The sequence below is a fragment of the Lithobates pipiens genome, unplaced genomic scaffold (assembly GCF_037356315.1).
Source record: "Lithobates pipiens isolate NorthernLeopardFrog02 unplaced genomic scaffold, aLitPip1_a1.2 Scaffold_18, whole genome shotgun sequence".
Taxonomy (NCBI): Eukaryota; Metazoa; Chordata; class Amphibia; order Anura; family Ranidae; genus Lithobates; species Lithobates pipiens.
This window is the reverse complement of record NW_027507758.1, coordinates 368625244-368649454: the sequence shown is the minus strand read 5'-3', so window position 1 is coordinate 368649454 and position 24211 is coordinate 368625244. Positions and strand designations below refer to the sequence as shown.

The 24211-nt window shown below is 38.6% G+C and overlaps 1 protein-coding gene across 2 annotated transcripts in view; it reads right to left on the bottom strand.

Annotated features, from left to right (window-relative positions):
* ECEL1 (endothelin converting enzyme like 1) overlaps positions 1-24211 on the bottom strand; it is a 170321-nt gene that overhangs the window by 31763 nt on the left and 114347 nt on the right. For both annotated transcript variants that reach the window (XM_077487643.1, XM_077487642.1), the window contains exons 7-14: positions 21917-22139; positions 19741-19839; positions 13546-13620; positions 10911-11014; positions 8107-8165; positions 7956-8007; positions 3999-4066; positions 3580-3704 (exon numbers count right to left, since the gene is read on the bottom strand). In XM_077487643.1, the coding sequence (XP_077343769.1) occupies positions 3580-3704; positions 3999-4066; positions 7956-8007; positions 8107-8165; positions 10911-11014; positions 13546-13620; positions 19741-19839; positions 21917-22139 (805 nt within the window). The remainder of the gene's footprint in view (positions 1-3579; positions 3705-3998; positions 4067-7955; positions 8008-8106; positions 8166-10910; positions 11015-13545; positions 13621-19740; positions 19840-21916; positions 22140-24211) is intronic.

Below are 24211 nucleotides of genomic sequence, written 5' to 3'. Positions count from 1 at the left end.
CTTTTCATGTCTTTATAAAAACTTGTAGCTCCACCTTCCTGTTCCCTTCTTTGAGCTCACTGCGGGTCTGCTAAACTCCCCCACCCCCTCATTCTTTTTTTTTTTCCTCTTCCTTGTCCCCCCAACCCCTTGTTTTTTTTCCACCAGGTATGATTTTCCCTCTGGGTTCTTCTCACCCTATACAAATCCTCTTCATACACCACCCTTCTCACCCTTTCCACATCCTCTTCATACCACCACCCTTCTCACCCTATCCACATTCTCTTCATACCACCACCCCACCCTTTAATGCCTTCCTTTCCCTTACTCCCTTGTAATAGATTTTACTTCCTCTCTCTCATTGCACTTTTAAAACAGTAATTTCCGAGGGCTTGAGAGCAAAATTTTCAGATGCAGGGTCTGGCTCTGCCCATTAGTGTTACCACTCCACTCCCCGTTCTCTTAGGTCACATGTACCGGTATCCTACAACTCATTGTCTATTGTGTAGTTGAACATTTACAATGTGTGACATTCGTTAATCTGCATAATTGATAGTTCTAAAAATTGCATGCTCCCTTTGTAAACCTTTCTATAAAAACTGATCTCTTCAATGACCTCAAGAAAGGGTTAATGCCCACTTTCAGCAATTACACTGGCAGAGCTTCTCCCAAACTTACAAAACAGAAGAATTTGCAAAGAAGTTTACTAAAATATTATGGTGCTAAGCATTAGTGCAAGGCTTTTGTTTTTTTCTTTTCTCAAAATTTGGGGTGCATCTAGTTATGGTTAAGTTAAACATAAAAGTAATTTAAAGTTGAGCTACTTTATCACTTAAGACTGGGTTCACACTTTTGCAAATTGGATGTGGGTTCACCGCATCCAATTCACAATAGCAGGAGATTTTGGCTTGCTCCGGTGCAAATTTGCACAGGACTCCTGTGCGTCTTTTGGACCATTTTAGGTCCAAATTCAGCCAAAAATTCAGGCTGAAAATGGACCTGAAATGGTGAACATTGATGCACCGGATACCTGCTGTGAGCTGCATGCGAATACAGCAAACAAATACTCCTGCACAATGGTGCGATGTCGGGTAGTCCGTCTCTAAGGTGGTAGTTTCTATGGCCTTGCTGCCCTCCAGGATACGGGATATCCTAGTAGTCATAGAACAAGAAAGAAAAGGAGCACGCACCAGCCTTGTGCATTATCCCAAGCAAATTTATTAATAAACCCAGATCAAAATACTACTCAAAAACATGTGGAGATAAAGCGCTTAGTGTAGCCACCTGATCGCGGCAATCTGTCCAGAACCAATAGTCTCCAGGTAGCTATGCAAAAGACAGCAGGGCTGCTGCTGGCTGACGTGTTTCGAAGTCATAGCTTCTTCTTCAGAGCCTACAGGCTCTGGCCTCCTTTTCATTCTTGTTCGAAGATAGTGTGAACCCAGCCTAAACCAATTTTTGATGAACTGTGTAATTTGTTTTACTCAGTTGAAGAAAATATATTATAAGAATTTACTATAGTAATTTAAGAATATTCAAAGTCACCTAAGTTTAATTAAGAAAATTGAATTTCCCCCTAAATGCTTACAAATTACTTTACAGATGAAAACACAATACATGTACAAAAAATATCATAATATATAGGAGGAATGTGTAGTGGTTTTGTACATAATGTATTTTTTTTTAAATGGAAAAAAAAAAAAAATTCAGGTTGCATAGTACAAACTTTAAGTGGGTAACTCATAAGCAGTGAGTGTATTACTAGATTAATATATAACCTTCATATTGAGTTATTTTGTTGAATGGCACTAAAGTCAGGAACAAAATTCACAGAGCAACAGTCTTGCTTACTACAAAGCAGCCAAATTAGCAATAGCTACTCTGACCAACAGCTAAGTGATCTATTAAGTTCTTGGACTGCCTCCCTAATTTGGAAAGGAAGCTGTTGTCTTTTAGTTTTTGTAGCGTTTACCAGTTCACACCCTGCCTAGTGAGGAGATAACTTTACCATGGAAGAACTGCCACCATGACCATTTAAATCCAGCCGTCGGCAATGATGTCTCCAGGTTTAGCCCTCTTGCTGAGATGGACAGAATCTGAGAGTGAGACCTGAGACTACTATTTCTACAATCTGTCATCTGTTAGGTAAATAGAATTTTTTGGAATGAGGAAGATTGGTGCTATTTAACTGGTACTACTGTATGTTGGCATTGCATATATAATCAATTTTCTTGGAATAATCATAAATGAATTTAAGATGAACAGTTTTGGGCAATTGCAGATCTCTTTAACATCTGATTATTAAATTAACAGTCTAAGCTCTCAGCACTACAATGATGTCAGTGATGTGGGAGTGCATTGATTTCGCTTGCAACAGGGCAGCGGGATTTAACATTCTTGATGCTGCTCCTGAAGTAATTACTGATCAATGAATTGTATTATTAGACTGGGGTTTAATATTAAAAGAGTTATATAGGTCATCCCAAGACTGAGAAACTGAAAAAATATATTTTTGGTTTCAGTTTTAACAATGTTAAATCGGATCTTCACTCTCTCAAGCAACATTGACTATTTGTAATCCTTAGGCTGCTAGCAGTAGTAAATAGAGAGGAAAGTATATCATATTTAATTGTTTTAACCTTTTTTTAACATTTCTCCAGTTACTTCCTGGTTTCCAGGCCTAGGAAAATGATGTCGTACCTCCCAAGAGTCTTCAAGTGGGGGGAGAGGTTTTCTCAATTAAGCACACCCTCCTTCCTAAATGCCTGATCTAGGAGCAGATGGACTCAAGAGTGTTTTTTTTTTCGAAGTGATTTCTCAACAAAATAAAGCATGACATGGATGGTTTAATGAGTTTGGTTTGTGGTGCTCAGATGCAGTGGAGTTCCACTTCAATTTCAATTTTTTGTGGATTTATTTTAGATTTCCAGGACTAGAGATCTCCAGTTAGAGAGCTCTGTGAATTGAGGTTGGACTTTATTTCTAGATTGTTATACTGTATAATCATCATATCCCATCTTAATTTATGAATACCAGTGGCCTGTAGTGATATCTAGCACTATGAACTTGAAATGTACATTGCCAGGCAATTGCAGATCTCTTCAAGATCTGAACATTGAATTAAAGAGAAAGTAAACCCCCGATGGGTTTTACTTCCTCTTTTGCTCCCCGCAAGGCCTGCAAATTAAAAGCATAATGGGCTAGTATGCATCGCATACTAGCTCATTATGTGACACTTACCTGCAAACGAAGCCCACAAAGCCTGCGCTGTCCCCTGAGTTCATCGTTGCCCCTCTTCCTTCCGGGGCTGCGGACTCCAGCTCTGTGACTGGCCAGAGCCGTGTGACGTCACTCCCGCACATGCACGAGGGAGCCGTCAGTTACTGCACACGCTGGGGGAAGAAACAGCATAGTGGTCCGAGGGAAATATCCCCTAAACGGTGCACGTTTAGGAGATATTTCCACTACCTATAGGCCTTACCTGTAAGCCTTATTCTAGGCTTACCTATAGGTAAAAGTAAGACAAAAGGGTTTACAACCACTTTAAGAGTCTAGTGCCAATCACCACAGTAAGCTACAGATAATATTATAAACCCTTACCCTCTGATTGTAAACAGTGAAGTTTTCGTATAAATCTACAATGCACTCTGCCTTCTTGAGGAACTTGCTGTATGATTCTTCTGTCCACCAGTGAATGAGGTTCCCAAATGAGTCATACTGGCCACCTGCCAATAAATATTGGGGTACAGAATACATATAGGGCAGTGAATCTCCATGAACAGCATAAAAGCACACAACTAATAAAAATATACAGATTATTCAGATAAATAGATAAGTAACTTTAACTTTAGAAGGAAAACCATTGTTTCCCTTAAATGTATTTGTGTGTTCTATTCTACTTTATACAACTTTAATTTACCATATACTGTACATACCAAAACAGAAAAGTATGCAGTACATGTATGTTTCTTATGACAAGCCTGATACATGGTTTGTGTTAAGAAAAGTGAGATATTTACCCCAGTCATCATACCCATGTGTGAGCTCATGTCCAATAATGGTTCCTATACCTCCATAGTTTAAAGACCTGTAGATAGACACATCTGTCACATAACAACAGAATACCGTATATGTAAAAGACAAATATACTTAGTGCAAATGTTGTGTAACCAACCTGCTAGAGCAGTCTTTATCAGCTTTGGAAAGTGAGCAGTGGTGAAGTTCCAGCTTGACAAAGCATGCATCAATTTTGGTCTGTCATTTAACAGATCCTGCTGTATGGGACCAGTGCAGCCTTTCTTCTGACAAGAAACCATTGTAACAGGGTCATTAGTGGCTGGTGTTCAAATTTTTTTGAGGGGGCACAAACAGACTGAAAAATTCTGAAAAAAAACCTCCTCAATTGCAGCCTCACCGTGCCCATCAAACGCAGCCACTGTGCCATCAAACACAGCCACTGTGCCCATCAATTGCAGCCACTGTGCCATCAATTGCAGCCACTGTGCCATCAATTTCAGCCACTGTGCCCATCAACTGCCACCACTGTGCCCATCAACTGCCGCCACTGTGCCCATCAAATGCTGCCACTGTGCCCCATCAAATGCTGCCACTGTGCCCCATCAAATGCAGCCACTGTGCCCATCAAATGCAGCCACTGTGCCCATCAAATGCAGCCACTGTGCCCATCAAATGTAGCCACTGTGCCCATCAAATGCTGCCACTGTGCTCAAAAACAACCCCCGCCGCTGTAATTCAGGCGCCCGGAAAGGGGTTGAATAAGGGGTGACAGAGACGGCCATGGATAGATTCATGCAATGCACTGCCACTGAACAGGGTACTGTTCCACAGACCACTAATGTAAGGTGGCACTTCATTGACCACCAGATGTAAGGGAGCACTACACTGACCACAGATGTAATGGAGCACTACAGTGACCACGGATGTAATGGAGCACTACACTGACCACGGATGAAAGGGAGCACTACGCTGACCACAGATGAAAGGGAGCACTACACTGACCACAGATGTAATGGAGCACTGCATTGACCACAGATGTAACGGAGCACTACACTGAACACAGATTTAATGGAGCACTACAGTGACCACGGATGTAATGGAGCACTACACTGACCACGGATGTAAGGGAGCACTACACTGACCACAGATGTAAGGGAGCACTACACTGACCACAGATGTAAGGGAGCACTACACTGACCACAGATTTAAGGGAGCACTACACTGATCACAGATGTAAGGTGGCACTACACTGACCACAGATGTAAGGTGGCACTACACTGACCACAGATGTAAGGTGACACTACACTGACCACAGATGTAAGGTGACACTACACTGACCACAGATGTAAGATGACACTACAATGACCACAGATGTAAGGTGATACTATACTGACCATAGATGTAAGGTGATACTATACTGACCATAGATGTAATGGGGCACTACACTGACCACAAATGAATGGGAGAACTACAGTAACCACTGATGTAGAGGGGGATTTCTCCACTAACTACCAATGTGCGATAAAATGCCTTTGTTTCTAATCTGGTCATTATTATGATTATTTTTGTTTCATGCTGAAGAGCAGAAGAGATAAAAAAAAGAGTATCTGCTTGAAAGTCAAATGCAGCAAGTACACCACATTCTTTACAATTTTATATAGTAGATTGCTTTAAAGGCCATTTAGCAAAGTAACTGGGTACTAACATTTATAGGTAAATTTGAGCCAGGGAAAATCTGATTGCCTCTCAGGGGATCAGGAAGGAATTTTTTCCCCTGCTGTAGCAAACTGGAGCATGCTCTGCTGTTTGTTTGTTTTTTGCCTTCCTCTAGATCAACTGTGGGTATAGAATTGGGTATATTGGATTATACGATATTTTTTTATTTTATTTTTTATTTTTTATGGTTGAACTGGAGGGACTTTTGTCTTTTTCAACCTGACTAACTATCTACAACTCACACTAATGTTAAGAAAGACTGTACTTGAGTAAGCACATGTTGGTTGTGAAGCTTGGGCAAGACAAACATGAGTAGGTGACAGATGATCAGATTCTGTCTACATCACAGCTACTACTCCTACCCATTCTATCTTTCAAGTAAGTGAGTGAACAAAGTACAACTATTTGCTGACAGTCTTTTGACTTGAAAACCGGTATTCTAGGATCCTACCTGCATTTATTTTATCTATACATAAAGTGGGTATAGAGAAAAAAGATTTTGTATGCATCTTTTGACAGTGCCTTGCCACCCGTTGTTGATTGTTTGATTCAGTTGCACTACCAGGGATTGAAATACTCCAGGAAATCTCTTTTCATGCTGATCTAATCAAAATGACCACAGCTGATCACAGTTGAAATTCAAATGGCTTTGTGTGCCATTGAGAACGTGATTAGCTACCCCTGATTGACTTTAACAGCTTTCCGGCCATATAACTTACATAAACAGTGGCAAGGTGGCTCTCCTTCGAAGGATCACGTACCTAATACGTGATCCTGCACTTCCAGGTCTGGGGCGTGCATGTGTGCATGTGTGATTTGCAGGTACCGCTGACTCATCCGCTGGCTGATCATTAGGCAGCGAGCCAGAACAGTAATCTGCCTAAGTTCTAGTAGGGCAGGTATTGATCCTGTGTTCCTGCAAAGCAGGAACATGGATCCATGATTTCCCCTAGTCAAAGCACCTCCCACACAGTACATAAGCACTGGCTAGGCACACAGTTAACCCTTTGATTGCCACTGATGTTAACCCCTTTCCAGCCAGTGTCATTAGTACAGTGAATATTTTTTAACACTGGTCCCCAAAAAGTGCACTGTATCACTGTATTAGCACTGTATTAGAGTCACTGGTCCCCAAAAAGTGTCAAAAGTGTCAGTTAGTGTCCGATTGCACTCCTGCTATAAGTTGCTGATTACTGCCATTACTAAAAATAAACAAAAAATAATAATTGAAAAAGAAATTAGATTTACATTTTTTTTATTGGATGTGTTTTATAGCAGAAATTAAAAAATATTGTTTTTTTTTTTTTTTTCCAAAAGCGTTGCTCTTTTTTTGTTTCTAGCGCAAAAAAATAAAAAATGCAGAGGTGATCAAATGCCACCAAAAGAAAGCTCTATTTGTGGGAAAAAAGGACATAAATTTATTTGGGTACAGTGTCGCACGACCACGCAATTGTCAGGTAAAGTAATGCAGTGCCATATCGCCTAAATGGCCTGGTCATGAAGGGAGCTAAATCTTTCAGAGGTCAAAATGGTTAAAAGTCATTTTTAGGAGGGGGCGATCCTTTTTCCAACTCAGTGATTCTGTTTTCAAATTTATATGATTTTTTTATCTTTTTTACATGTTGGTGTTATATCTTTCACATGGATGTTAAAAGTTGCACTGAGTAAATACATGTGGATAAAACAAAAACTGTTTCTGTCTTCGTGTCAGGCTACAAAGCAACAAAATGTGATTATTTTAAAGGGAGGTGATTCTTTTCTCTACCCACTGTATATTATTAAGCGTTAAATCATACTTTGCTATAAACTTATAGAACTCACTGACATATTTATGAGGGCTTTAAAATTGCTTGCCTCTACAAAACCAGAAAGTATTATTTCATATAAAGTTGCAATACCATTTATAACCACTTGGTGGTAGTCTTTCCTTCAAAATGACAATCGTTCTAAAATGTAAATTATTGGTACTGTTGCTTCTTCCTTACCCACAGTAAACCAAGTTTGCAATACTATATATATATATATATAATATTTTCATGCTCAAAACGTGAAATAAGGGTTTACTATCCATCTCTAATTTATTATACTAATGCATTCACAATCTCCCCTTTGCATGCCTGTTATGTTCAGGAAATATACTTTTATGGGAAAGAGAAGTGCTGAAAATATTGCTGTAATGTTCTGAACACTGCATGCATGTCTCATTTATGCTTTGAATCTTGGATCCCCAAAGACTCACTTACTGTGGAAAATCTGGATCGTAAAGTGTGGGTTGCAGGATTCCAGCGGGAAACACTGAGGGTTAAAAAATAAGATCATTTTAATATAATGTATTATGTATAAACCGTGTGAAAAAAGGTAGTAATCAGCTGAGGGTGCTGAAGGCTCACTCACCCATTTGGTTTTTATTGGGAAGATAGTAAGCATTCAAGGCTTGAGGAGGAAGCAACCACCTGTTAATTATAATAAACTAACATCAATACAAATTTTTTATTTGCTATATCATACACAAATGTGACTACATGCAGGGCTATTCAAAACACATTCCACCGTAAAACGGTGAAAATACACTTTAAACTGTCCCTTCTATTTCTGTATATGGATGATGGCACTGTAATTTTTTTAATAGAAAGAACATCTAAGTACTTTCTTTCTAATCGATATACAGCTGTCACATGACCCAGCTCTTTCCCAGCCTGTCTGCAGGTAAACATAAGCAGGAGGAGCTTCTAATCCTCTACTATTGGTCACATGTTTAAAATAAAAAAAAGCAGCATTTAGAATACAGTGTAAAAAAAAAAAAATAATATCAATATACTGTTTTAAATTGTTTATTATTTTTTGGCAATAGCATGGTGTGGGTGAGTTTCTGCTAGTCACAGGCTGCATCACACCCCTCCAGCCTCTGTTTTTAGAATAAGAGGGAGGTGAAGCCTTCATCAATCCACATGCATTATCCCATTCCCATTGTGTTTAGCTGGTTAGTGGGCATGGAGAAGGGAAGGAGTGGGCTGTCATTTACCATTGTGTACTGTATATACCCACATGTGTGACTCTATAGTCACATTGGCTGCTTAAATGTGATAGGGCAGAAATGCTTAGCATATAAACGTACTGAGAACTGAGCATGTGCAGAGCTGTCACCACAGCTGCAAAATACCCAACGGCGGTGGGGACAGGAACAGAAGATAGAAATGGAGAACAGCAGTTTTTTTGCAGACAAATCTCATTCAGTGACTGAGTATGAACAGCATTTTATACACCAATTAGTGGTAGTTTTCTATGATGTGGGTTTAGTGACACTTAAAGTGCAGTAACTCACAGCCAACAATCATAATCTATCTTCTTGTTTGACTTTAGAAAAGTGAATTATTATTGGTTGCTATGGGTTACAGCACTTTAGTATTAGCCTCTAAGAAAAAAAATATTAAATTGGTTGTAAGTTTATGTTTATCAAAAACAAAGAGGAAAAACAAATAACAATAAAAAGAAAACCATTAACCACTTGCCGACCGCCTCGCACTGATATATGTTGGCAGAAGGGCTCGTACAGCCCAAATCACGTACCTGTACATTGCCCTTTAAGAGAGTCGGCCAGTGGGCGCGTGCCCGTGGCAAGTTCCGTGAGTTGGGTTGTGGGTCCCGTGGACTTGATCGCCAAGGGGATACCCGCGATCGCCTCGCGGGGAGGAAGAATGGGGAGATGCTAATGTAAACAAGCATCTCCCTGCTCTGCCTAGAGACAGTGTCCCTGGTCTCTGCTCCCTGTGATCAGATCAGTTACATGTCATACACAGCCACGCCCCCCACAGTTAGAAACACACCCCTAGGACACACTTAACCCCTACACTGTCACCTAGTGGTTAACCCCTTCACTGCCAGTGTCATTCACATAGGAATCTGTACATTTGTATAGCACTAATTGCTGTATAAATGACAATGGTCCCAAAAATGTGTCAAAAATTTCCGATGTGTCCGCCATAATGTCGCAGTCACAATAAAGATCGCTGCCATTTAAAAAAAATATATATAAACGCCATAAAACGATCCCCTATTTTGTAAACGCTATAACTTTTGCACAAACCAATCAATAATCGCTTATTGCTATTTCTTTTACCAAAAATATGTAGAAGAATACATATCGGCCTAAATTTAGGAAACTTTTTTTTAATATATTTTTGGAAGATATTTATTATAGCAAAAAGTAATTTTTTTTTCAAAATTGTCACTCTTTTTTAGTTTCTAGCGCAGCAAATAAAAAATGCAGGGGTGATCAAATACCACCAAAAGAAAGCTCTATTTATGAGGAAAAAAAGGACGTCAATTTTGTTTGGGAACCATGTTGCACGACCACGCAAATTGTCAGTTAAAGCGGTGCAGTGCCGAATCGCTAAAAAGTGCTCTGGTCAGGAAGTGGGTAAATTCTTCTGGGTCTGAAGTGGTTAAAGTGCAGTAACCCACAGCCAACAATCATAATCCATCTTCTGGTTTGACTTTAGCAAAGTGAATTCTTATTGGTTGCTATGGGTTGCAGCACTTTAGTATTAGCCTCTAAGAAAGAAAATATTGAATTGTGTGTAAGTTTATATTTATCAAAAACAAAGAGGAAAAACAAATTACAATAAAAAGAAAAAAATTCAAGTGGTTGTAAACCCTTACAAACCACTTTGACCTACAGGTAAGCCTAGATTAAGCCATATCTGTAGGTCCAAGAAATATCTACTAAACCTACACGGTTTAGGAGATATTTGCCAAAATACAGGCACCTGAGTGCGCTGCTGTCAACATCGATATGCCGCGAGTGGCGGCTCCCATGCGCATGCGCGGGAGTGACGTCATCGCAGCTTAGTCGAATGACAGCGGCGGAGCAGCGAGACCCACCGAGAAGATGGATGCGGCGGACTACAGGGGACAGCGGTGACTTCGCTGGCTCCTGTGTCAGGTAAGTGACACATAATGGACTACTATGCGATGTATAGTAGTCCATTATGCTTTACCTTTGCAGGGAATCAAAGAGGAAGTAAACTCATCAGGGTTTACTTCCTCTTTAATACAGTTCCTAAAATAACGGTGCTTCACACATGCCAAATTTGGAGCTAGCCTAAAAGATGCTTTTCCATTGTCCTAATGAAATTGGCTAAACACTTTTATGACTGCAGGAGCCAAACCTACAACAAGTTCAAAACCTTTATACATACGCAGATTTATCAACTTCTTGACGGATCTTCTGCACTGATTGTTTGATGCTGAACCTTATGCTGTTTAGGATATTCTGGAAATACGTCTTTTCGTTAACATCAAACTAGAAGAAGAATATGGATATGAGAGTCATACAACCAACCAGAACAAATGTACTATGGATTTATTTACTTTATTTCATGTTTGCTAATGTGAACTGTAAGTTTTGTTCCAAAGACTTATAGCCTATTACTATGTGTTAAAGGGGCTTGTAGATGCTTGATGATGCTAGCATGATCTATATGAATTCTATCAGAGCGACGTATCAATGGGCATAGCACTGTCTGGGGAAAATGACTGTTTGGAATGCCCTCAAGAGCTCTTGGCCATTTGGCAATTCATTGCAACCAAAGACAATAGATCATCATCTGTGATTACTTATCTCTCCATTGATGCTCTAATGCTCCAAACTACAGCTTGATTTCTCTCCAGAAATCAACACTTTTGAGAGAGTCTCCTGGTCTTCTGCCATGCTCAATGAATCCTCCTGTCAACTCCTTCATTGCCATGGTGTGGGTTTCTAAAGAGGCTTCAAGTGAGCTTTTCCCTCTGGTGTCCAATGGTGGGTAAGGTAAGTACTCTCTTCTTTTCACTTTTACTTTAGTAACATTGTTGCTGTAATGCAAAACTATCAGTACTAGACATTATTAAACTAGAACCAAGCTAAAATTCATTCAAATAACACTATCCTCTCTATCTTGCTTTCACACTCTCTTTGCATACACCCTCTCAGAGGAAATGCTGAACGCCCTGACATTTTTCTTGTACACCGAAGTGACTTCAAATCTCTCCATGTCAAACACAACTTCCCAGGCCTTTAAGCCTAAGGAGTGATGAAGTGGAATTGCTGAGAGCACAGAGCAGTGGCATCGTTAGGGGGTGGCTATTGAGGCTAGAGTCCCGAATCTGGGGCCCATAGCCCCAAGTCCAGGGTCGGCCCTAATGTGAGAAATTCTAATTCAATTTGTTTTCAAATCGAAATTCGGTTTCAAGTAGTTTTCAAATTCCAAAAGTTTTTGAATTCGTATAGTTTTCCAATTTCCAAAGAGAATAAATTAAAATAGAAAATAAAGGAATAGAAGAGAAAAAAAATAAACTAGAAAAGAATATAACAGAAAATAAAAGAAAAGAATATAATAGAGTAAAACAGCACAAAATAGAATAGGAAATAAAAGAACAGAATAGACTAGAATATAACTGAAACAAATCAAATAGAATAACATAGAAAGAATATAACCATCTTCTGAAATTCGAATTTCATTAAGAAAAAAATAGAATTTGAATACATAAGAAAAGAATAGAATAGAAAAAAATAGAATAGACTATAATAGAATAGAAAATAATAGAATAAAAAAAAAAAACAATAGAATAGAAAGAATATAACCATTTCCCAAAATTCAAATAAAATTAATTCAAATTTGAATAGAAAAGAATAGATTAGAATAGGATAGAAAATAACAGAATAGTACAGAAAAAAAAAACAACAGAATAGACTAGAATAGAAAGAATATCTTTTAAAATTCAAATTTGAATAGAATAAATTTGAATTTTACTAGAAAAGAATAGAATAGAATTGAAAGGAATAGAATCGAAAATAATAGAATAAAATAGAATAGAAAAGAATACAATACAATAGAATAAACAAATTATATTATTTTCTATTCTAATCAATTTTTTTTCTATTCTATTACTATTTACTATTCTATTTTATTCTCTTTGGAAATTGGAAAACGATTCGAATTCGAAAACAATTTTAATTCAAAAACTATTTGAAATTGATTTGAAAACGTTTCGAATCGATCCGATTCAAAAACGAATACACGAAATTCCGAAAATGAATTAAATGAATGAAACAAATTGAACTAAACTAATTTATGTTAATAACGAATCAAAATGAAACAAAACTATTTTTTTTGTTCTACACATTTCTTTTTTGTATGTGAGGGTTTAAATATATGTCTAACAAAATCTTCAAACAATCCTATCATTTCAGGTTATTACTTTTTGTTAAAGGGCTCAGCCTTACAACTCCTTTTCTCATCACTCGTCTGACTGCATTATCTGTTGGGACGTAAAGGTTGTGGGAGCAGACCTGCTTCCACAAATTTGAACTTTGCAACAAATTGATTATGGCATTTAAGCCAATTTTACAAATTTATAGAAATTTACACAAATTTTTGTACAAAATTTGCCTGTATTATGACATTTTGCTGCTTTATTAATGATAAATTTACCCCCCACTGTATTTAATGAGGGTGGTCTTTTAAAAATAATGCAGCATTACCGACAAAACACAGTTTGCCTACACACGGGACATAATGAGCTCCATAATCTTGGGACATGCCTCCAAGAGGTGGTATATTGAAGTTATGGCAGGTAGTTAGGGCAATTGGTTTTATTCAGATTGCTTATTAGACCAAGACATGTGAGCAACGCATATAACATTGTATTGTCCCTTGTACCAAAGTTTGTTTACTGTTAAAATCCTGTCTTAATACAAATAAAGAATTAAAAAAAAAAATAATGCAGCAATATTAGCACTCATATTCCTATTATATTTCCCAGTAACTGCAAATTGTAAACAATGAAACTCACTTCATACTCTTTATCCATGGCCTCTGGCTTGAACAGAAAATCTGGGTATCCAATCATCACCATCATGTGTTTTAACTGTCAAGAAAAATCAGTATGGTAATCAAATCTAGAGCTAAAACAAAATGGATCTAATCATGTTTCTCTGACAATAAGCATGCAGAAATTCAGCACCCTGTGATGAATGTAAGCAAATGTGTTAAAGCACAGCTCCATCCAAAAGGGGAAGCTCCACTTGCTTTCCTCCTTCCCCCCTCTGCTGCCACTTTTGGCACCTTTTGGGAGGAGGGGGGAGAGGGGAAGCAGGTACCTGGTTTTGACAAGTATCCACTCCCACTTCTGGCTGATCTCGCCATGGCGTACTCAGCTGGAATTTCGCCCCCTCTGCTCCTTCCCCCTGCCGCTGGGCCATTCACAAAGTGCAATGCGCATTGCGCATGCACATGCGCAGTAGGGAACTGGCTGTGATGCCACGAGGCTTCACTGTATGTTTCCCTTAGCTGAGATGGCAGCGGCAGCACTTGAGAGCCGATTGAAAAATCGGCTCTGGTGAAGACACCGCTGGATTTGTGAACACAGGGATCCATTTGAAGTCTAATGCCCCATACACACGAGCGGATTTTCCGTCGGAAAAAACATGGATGGTTTTTCCGACGGAATTCCACTCAAGCTTGGCTTGCATACTCACGGTCACACAAAAGTTCTCTGAACTTACGACCGTCAAGAACGCAGTGACGTACAACGCAAAGCCAACCTGAGAAAATGAAGTTCAGTGCTTCCGAGCATGCGTCAAATTGTTTCCGAGCATGCGTAGGAATTTTGCGTGTCGGAATTTGTACAGGCGATTGCAATTTCCGATCGGAACTTTTTCCGAATTAAAAATAGTGAAACTGCTCTCAATCTTTTGCTGGCTGGAATTCCGCCAGCAAAAGTCCGATGGAGCATACACATGGTTGGAATTTCTGACCAAAAGCTCACCTCCGACTTTTGCTGGCAGAATTTCTGATCGTGTTTTATACAGCTACTTACATGTACCACAAGGTGCCTGCATTACTGCACTAATATATATGATATATATACACATACACTGTATAAATACTGTGTGTGTGTGTATATATATATATATATATATAATTAGCCAGGTCAGTTGACAACATACTAAGCATTCTAGTCACAATTTTTCAGCAAACAAGACTTTATTTTCCTGTAAATAAAGAGTTTCTGACTTGTTTAAGAGGGAGTATCATGGGGGCTGTCCATTTCTTTACTACTAAACATGTCGCTGACATGTAACAAATTTGTGCATAGAAGGTATCCCAACATGAGACGGTCACATATATTTCTTTCAGGTCAGTAACACAAATAGTAAAAGAAAAAAACGAGTCAGTGAAAATAATTTAGTGGTAATAGGTTCCTTTAATTGCTTTTGCTTTCATTGGCCTTTTTTATCTTGCTCTTGACTCTACATTCAGGCTAAAGCAAGCCATACATAATGCAATTTTCTTTCCTTCAGCAGTCTTCACTCAGAGTGATCGGCAGCAACACTGCAAGCTTCCCTCCCTCTAACCTTCATTGCTGGCACTTTAAGAGGATTGTCACCTTGTTTTAAGGGGGACTGTTTAATAATTTTGATCAATTTATGCTCGAGTCATGAGGACTGTGCAGATTTATTGCTTCAAATGCATGTCTTGAAAGATTTTATAAATTAATTTTGCTAATTATTTAAACCAATAAAGTGCCACGGTCATGTTTACTCCATTTCTTTTGGTGTTTTTTGTTTTTATTGGAATATTGCAGCCTGCAATCCCATGGGTTTCCCAGCTGCCAGATTACAAGGCTCATTTCTGGCTAAACAAATAAAACTTGACAGGCTAGTTGTACAGGTGATCGACAGATCAGCTTCAGTACAATCAGCCTGCCCAAAATATGGATCGAAATTTGTCCGGATCCTGATGAAGACAACAAGATAACTCAAATAGCAATATGTGTGTGCAAAGTGCAGTTATACCTGGCAACCAATTAGAAATATTCTTATCTGACTACAAATTATTATGATTTATTACATTTAGCACATTATAACTGCATGTTGCATTGCCTTTTTAACTATCCCTTGTAAACTTTTCCACAAAGGTACAAGTCACATTGTTCACATTAGGAAATAACTTATTTTCTCTCTTCTTCCTAAAGGATACAATTATACCTACGAGTTTCCATCTGCATGCATTTTTTTAATGCATGACAACTGTGTGTTGTCACCTTTTAACAGCGTGCATTATTGCATGTTTTTCTGCTTTATTGTATGATTTTTTTAAAGTGGCAATGATAAAGGTTTATTATTTAAAAAATATAATAATATATAAAAATAGGCAACCTGGACAGGTTATACCAGGGGTAGGCAACCTGGGGCCCTCCAGCTGTTGTGCAACTACATTTGCAAGGCTGGAAATTACAATTACTCCCAGAGGTATGATGGGACTTGTAGTTCTGCAACAGCTGCAGGGCCCAAGGTTTCCTACCCCTTTGTTATACATTGGGTCGGATGCCAAGTGAGGGGGTCTGTACTTTTCATCAGAGGTGAAATACCATTCATTTCAGTGGGTCTCTTGATGTACACCAACGGCTAAAAAATGTATACCTATTTATTTTTCACAACACGTGTTAACGCATTGCATAGATCTGAATGAGCACCATTTAAAATATTGCTTGAAAGTTCATGCTCCTGTAGCAGGTGCCATACAACTAAAAACTATTACACTTTCTGTCTAATTTTGTCCGTGTAAAGCCTCGTACACACAATCAGATTTTCCGCAGACAAAACCTCTGACTTTTGTCCAAAGGCATGTGCCTGGATTTTGTCTTGCATACAAACGGCAAGGAATTGTTGGCCAACAAATATGAACGTAGTGACGTACTACGTGTTTTTTCAGCTCTTTAGCGCCACCCTTTGGGCTCCTTCTGCTAATTTCTTGTTAGTAGAAGTTTGAGTGTTGATTTGCGCTTTTAATTTCACACTTTTCATTTAGTGCTTTTCAGTTCACGCTTATCATTTTGTGCTTCGCAGTTAGTTTCTGAATGGCCGTTTGTCAACCAAACATATTGCGGAATCGGAGGAGATAGCATGTTATTTATTATTGGCCTTGGAGTTATTGCTTTGACTCAAGTCCAGTCCAGGAACAGGAGGAGTTCTCAGACCAAAAAACTTGTTGCTTTATTAATCGTGACCAATTATGTCAAATGCCTGTGCTACGGGAGCTCCAGGAGAATAATCCAGATGATTTTTGGAATTGTCTCCGGATTATGGACCCCTGCTTTCACAAACTCTTGGCATTGTTAAGAAGCAGGACGCATGCATGAGACTTTTATTTTATTTTTTGGTTGAATAATGATTTGATTTGGTATATTTTCTATATTTTTGCATGCATAGAATGCTCTTTTTAATTAAGTTCTATTGGCAGATAGCATGTCTAATTTTATTTGTTTTCTTTTTTTAATGCACAATAAAAAAGTTGTAGAGAATAATACTTGGCTATGTGTTTTACTTCAATTCACAGTTTGGGAGTAGGCAGTTACATTTAGAAAAATACAATGTAAAATTGACAAGGGACACCAACATTGTTGTATCTTTGATCTTAAAAACTATGGGATAATGGTAACAAAAACAAAAAAAACCTTAATAATATAATTCTTGATATCACTAGAAAAAAAAGCCTTTGAAAATTAGTTTGCCATAACTCCATCAGTATCACCAGAGAAGCAGCTTCATTATTATCCCATTAAAGAAGAAAAGAATGTGCGCTGCATTTCGAGATTTCATAATTTGCCACGTCATAAATGTTAATTCTCCATTACAAACACTAGTTTACAAGACCAACCGCTTCCCACTCGTCCTTGCTTCCGAGCATGCGTGTTTGTACTTTGGACTTTTGCCCGATAGACTTGTGTACACACGCTTGGAAAATCCGACAACAGACCGTTGTCCGCGGGAAAATTTTAAAGCCCCCTATCCAACATTTATCCGCGGAAAATCTGACAATTGTCCGATGGAACATACACATGGTCGGATTTTCTGCCAACAGCCTGTCATCGAACATTTCCTGTCAGAAAATCCGATTGTGTGTACGATTTAACACAGTAAAGAATGTGAGATGTGTTTTTCCCAAACATACTATGCAAGTCCAGCAATGTTAGAATTTGCTAAATATATCTTTAAGCTAGACTTTTATCAGCATCCCAGATCTTTTCACTTTATTATCCTATTATTCAACTGTTTTAAGATTGGTAGCGAACCTAACCAAACTGAAAGCTTTAGACATTATCGTGGCCATAGAAATATGGCAGCACTGGGAAGTGAGATTTTCTTCTAAATGAAAAGTATAACCAGGAATTAAAATTACAAGAGGCTGCAAAGCTCTTTATCAACATAATTATCCAGAACTGTAAAACAGCTTAATCCAATGGGACTGCTTTTTTGAAAGACTGAAATAACTGCTGTTAGAAGGTCGTTAAGCAAAAAATACTGCAGTACACCTATAGTAAACAGACAGCAGCCCCAATACAGGCCTGAGCAATTTATATATGAATCAGTAAAGCCGGTTGAGTTAGCAACGTTAAACTGAATTAATCACTTGTGTGCTGCTCACTTTGAACTGCTGATTAAATAGTTTTTAGCACTACATAATCCACTGTGTACAAATCATTTGTTGCGGTTGTTTAAATTATTTATGCATGTTTAACCATTTATGTCACAGATCTTGAGTACAGCTCACCATGAAGACTTCCATCATATGACTCTCCCTGTCATTTAGCCTTCTAAGCCCTTGTACACACGGTCGGACATACCGACAACAAAATCCGTTGGATTTTTTCCGACAGATTTTGCCCGAAACTGGTGTTGCATACACATGGTCAGAAAAAGTTGTCGGAAAATCTGATCGTTCGGAACGTGAGGACGTTTGTTCGTTACGATGGGACTACGTTCAGGCTAGTAGCCAATATCTTTGTTCTCGTAATTTGATCTGAGAATGCGTGGCACTTTGTCCGATCGTAATTCTCTGCAAACGATCGGACTTTGATCATGTTGTCGGAAAATTTTATATCCAGCTCTCTAACTTTGTTGATCGGACATTCCGACGGAAAAAGTCAGATGGAGCCCACACATGGTCGGATTATCCGACAACGCGGTCTGATCTGACATTTTCCGTCGGAATGTCCGACCGTGTGTACAGGGGCTTAGAGCTCATGTATATGGGCATTAATACATCTTGTTGGAAGCTTCTTGAATACACAGGTGTCATATTAATGGAATGCGATAAAGCGGGTACAGTTTTTTTTTTGGGTCTTATGCCCCGTACACACGGTTGGATTTTCCGATGGAAAAAATGTTCGATGGGAGCTTTTTTCCGACCATGTGTAGGCTCCATTGGACATTTTCCATCAGACTTTACGTCACACAAAATTTGAGGTCTGGATCTCAAATTTTCCAACAACAAAATCCGTTGTCGGAAATTCCGATCGTGTCTACACAATTCCAACACACAAAGTTCCACGCATGCTCGGAATCAAGCAGAAGAGCCGCACTGGCTATTGAACTTAATTTTTCTCGGCTCATCGTACGTGTTGTACGTCACTGCAATTTCCGACCAACTTTGTGTGACCATGTGTATGCAAGACAAGTTTGAGTTAACATCCGTCAGAAAAAAAACATGGATTTTGTTGATGGAACGTCCGATCAATGTCTGATCCTGTGTATGGGGCATAGCTGTACTCATCCACTGCTGTTTAACCATGTTCTATACACATTTTAACTACATCGGTGCTGGTAGGAACATCTGAAATGCATTGGAAGCACAGTAATACTTGCATCTTTACACTAATCCTTTATAAATGGTTATTGAACATAAGAACAATACTTTTTTAAAGAAATTATTTTGAGTTGTATTTTGAACACATCTTCACAGTAATCGAAATGCGTGGCTTGTTTTTAAAATGGGATTTCGCAGAGGTATGTTTTTACGTGCTTCAGTTTTCAATGTCCATGCACACAAGTCCACATAATACTAATATAGAATGCAATTAACATTGGGATTTTAATATACACATATTGGCTGTTTATTGCAGCTAGGGAAGCATGATTCTCTGAGCTCATACAAACGTTTTCAGGATTAATACCGAGACCGTTCAGTTTAGGGATCAGTTCACCTTTGTTCTTGCAGCTTCTTTGGTCTCTTTGTCCATCCATTCTAATTCATCTAAACTGTGATCGAGTATATGTTTGATATCTTCAACAAGTTGTTGTACCTAGAGAGAACACAGAGAAAACAATGAATACTATGTAAGAGCTGTAGAACACTGATCACCTCTGCGGTTTTTATTTTTTGCGCTATAAACACAATTTTGAAAAAAAAACACATTATTTTTTACTTTTTGCTATAATAAATATCCCCAAAAAATATATAATTTTTTTTCCCCTCAGTTTAGGCTGATACGTATTCTTCTACATATTTTTGGTAAAAAAATTCGCAATAAGCGAATATTGATTGGTTGGTGCAAAAGTTATAGCGTTTACAAAATAGGGGATAGTTTTATGGCATTTTTATTAATATTTTTTTTTTACTAGTAATGGCGGTGATCCATGATTTTTATTGTAACTGCAACATTATGGCGGATACATCGGACATTTTTGACACATTTTTGTGACCATTGGCATTTATACAGCAATCAGTGCTATACAAATGCCTGTGTAAATGACACTGGCAGTGAAGGGGTTAACCAGGAGGTGGCAGTGTAGGCAGTGCTCCAATCACAGGGAGCAGAGATTAGTGTCACTTGTTGCTAGGGAGAATAGGGAGATGCTGTTTACATCGGCATCTCCCCGTTCTTCCTCCCCGTGAGACATTCGCGGCAATTTTAAAGGGACGTATCTGTACGCCCATTTGACTGTCCGTGCCATTCTGCTGACGTACATCGTCGTGCGCCGGTCGGGAAGCGGTTATTACAGACTATATGTTAAGGAGCAGAGCGAAAGTAACATTAAAGCTCAATAAATGTTCCACACCATTTCTATTTTAGGATTTTTAATGCATTTTTATTTAGACATGCCTCAGGCTGTGTTCACAGTAGTGCAAATTGGGTCTCCGTCTCAATGGAGCCGGTTCACACATTTTGGGCAGCTGCAGAGCGAATTGCACAAAGGTCCTGTGCGTCTTTGGCTCCGTTTCAGGTCCAAATTCAGGGAAAAGTTTGGGCCTGATTCATCCCTGAAACAGAGAACAGGGACGCACCGGACACAAGAAAGCACATATATATATATATATATATATATATATATATATATATATATATATATAAAATGTCATATAACCACAGAGATGGTTCCATATATATATACCTGTATGTGTAACTACTGTATCGATCCTCACAAATATATTGGACGTTTTACTATGTTTTCGTGTGTATAATTTTGTTATAAAAAATTTATTCTTAATTAATTTGTGAATAAGTCCCTCTCTGGTACCGCAATAATCCGTCATGTATGTAAAGTTTAAATAAGCATGAGGTACCCCATAGCCTTAATGTTCATCGTTCTACCTTACACTATGCAGTTGAAGGTAAATCTAAAGGAAATAAGAAATTTGTATAATATATGACCACCTTTACCTCCTTAACAATGGAGGGTGTTCCTTATCTATCTGAATATCTATTTTTTGTGGCTTTAATTGAGCTTTGAGAGTTGGGAAGGTAGGAGAAAAGGAAAAAAGGGAATTTAAATGTAGAAAAGTAGTGCATTGCATAGGACTATATAAAACTGTTGCTCCTTATTATTGTTGATAGTTGTAAAATAGCATAGAAATGGATTCATATCTTGGTTTGCTAACAATTTATAGACTAATATCAGCAGATACATAAAATGTATATTTTTTTTCATAGTAGCCGGTGCTAAAATAAAGTACCAAATTGCCTAAATGGCACAGCATGCATGTCGTTTTTTTTGGGTGAATAGGTAGGGGTACAAAGTACAACTACCCATTCACATGGGGGGGCTCGGGATCTGGGGGCTCCCTTGTTGAGGGCATGTGGCCTGATGTGTGGTTCAGTAGGGGGTGCTCTCTTGTCCCCCCCTCTATTCTGACCTGCCAGGCTGCTTGCTCCGATCTCACAGTACTTTATGGGGCATTCCGGGGTGCTCAAATTTGCCACAAACGCCATATATGTTTGGTTCATTTGCGAGCAAACAAACATCGGGCTCATCTTTAGTATAAAATAGCATAGAAATTGATTCATATCTTGGTTTTCTAACAATTTATAGACTGATATCAGCAGATACATAAAAAAGTACCAACTTGCCTAATTGGCACAGCATGCATTTTGTTCCTACCTTTGCCTTGCTGTTTGAGGAGAAATACTCTTCTACAAAGAGGGCTCCTAACGCCATTCCAAAATGTTTATTGGCTTGAGTAAGGCATACTTTTACCAGCTCTAGCTGTTTTTCTGCACCCTCCATCTCTTTAGACAGCTCATGAAGGGCATCTCGGAAAGGAGTGGAGAGATGTTCACTCAGTACCACAACAAGTCTCCAGAGCATGTAATTGTGAAGGACACTATGAAAAGAAGAATGTGGTAAAGGGGTTATGCAGGCATTATCTGATATAACCAAATGCTTATTAATTATTTTAATGTACCTGTGAAATAATATTACAGTGAGAAGCATTAGAAGATGAAAATTCAGCCCATTCCACAAATAATTCTACAGCAGAAGAGTTTCAGTTTGTCCCGCTGTCAGTACAAGGTTAAAGTCATCATAAAGTTGAAATGCATGATGAGTAACTAAGGAATTACATTTTCACCAGGGGTGAGAGGAGGCGGAGGATTTTAGGCATATACTTGAAGATTTATTTTCCTCCACACTTAGAGATAGCTATTTGGCAGGTTTAATCCTCAGATTGTTCTTTACATTTTAAATCCTAGTAATTGAAATGAAGCTTATGTAATCTTGAAGCTTTTAATGAACCCATCCTCCAGGGTACTCGTCACACACCTCCTTTGTTCTTCGCAGTACAGACTGCTCCGTATGCAGAAGAGTGGATGAAATAGTGAGGTCTAAGTACAGAGTGACAGTATTATCCTGAGCACATCCTGAGCCAGCAATCCTTATTATTATATGTCAAAAGGGAAGCTTGTATTACATTATATCCCCATTATAAAAGCATTGTCTTACTGCAAAAGAACTCACCATCAAAAGCTGTTTATCTATTATTCTGTTCCTGCATATTTGTTTTGTATTTTTCAGGTCTGTATATACTACTCAGAAACACTCAGCTTTTCATACATAAAATAATGTTATATTCTAATACTGTTTCTTGCAGGCAAAATTGAATCCAAACCCTGTACAGAGAACAACACAATGCTGGTCTGCTCAAGCAATCACTTTGCAAACACAACACATTGACATTCAGAACACACTAAACTCTCACCAGATCAATGACCATTAGCTTAATGTCCCAACCATAGAGTCCAGTCTGGGAGAGGTTGTGGCATGTCAGCTTGTGAGTCTGCCCAGGGCTTTGTATGACATTATAGGGAAGGAAGAAGAAACAGAGAAGAATAATGATTGAGGAGGGGGCTGGAAAGTCAAAGCAAGAAATGTAGGTTGTCAGAGAGAGAAGGTGAATGCTGAGCGCATTAATGGGGATACAGAGGAAGACAGAGAAATAAGAAATTCAGATGAGATAGCGCAAGCCAAACAACAAGCCTGATATAGAAGTAAGTGCAGGAGAATAAAGCTAGGGCTATTCTGTTTTATAAGGTAAGATGAAATCCTTGCTAGTAAAAAAGTTATAAAAGTATACTTAAATAAAGGAAACAAAAAGATAATAGAATTGTAAAAGTAAGACAGGCCATGCAGAAAAGGTAGAAGAAAGTTTAATAGTAAAACCAAATAACAAAGAAAGAATTTGAGAAAGACAATTCAGTCTTCTTCTATTTGACATTACTCTCACCTCCTCTGAAGGAACAATATAAAAGTCCAGAGTGACCCTGCGGCCTTTTCTTTTTCTAAGTTACCCCTGAATTCCCCTCGGACAGATACCAATAACTGCCCTGTTATTGCCACAGTGAAGGTGTCAGATGTCACTTCTGATAGGTAATGTAAATGAATAGTCTTTTATTGATTTTGACAAGAGATACTGAGTGTACCAGACCTCAAACTTTAATATTACTGCCGATAACACAAAGATGAGCCCAGGTAGCACACACCTCTTTATGCCGCCGAATGTCTGACAGAAAAAGTCAGACGGAATCTTTTCATCGTATATTCCGATCGTGTGTATGCCTCATCTGACTTGTTTTTTCAAAAACTCTGATGGACCTAGAAATAGAACATGTTTTAAATATTTCCGACAGAACCAATTCCTATCGGGAAAATCGCTCGTCTGTATGTTGTTCCGACGGACCAAAAACGTTGCATCCTCTGAAGCAAGTAGGAGACGGAGGCTATTGGCTACTGGCTATTGAACTTAATTTTTCTAGTCCCGTCTAGGGGCGAACTGACCATTGGGCCACTCGGGCACTGCCCGAGGGCCCCATGCCACTAGGGGGCCCCATCAGGGTTGCCAGCCTCAGTAAAACCAGGGACAGTATGTAAAAACTTGTGTTTTTTTTTTTTTACATCTGT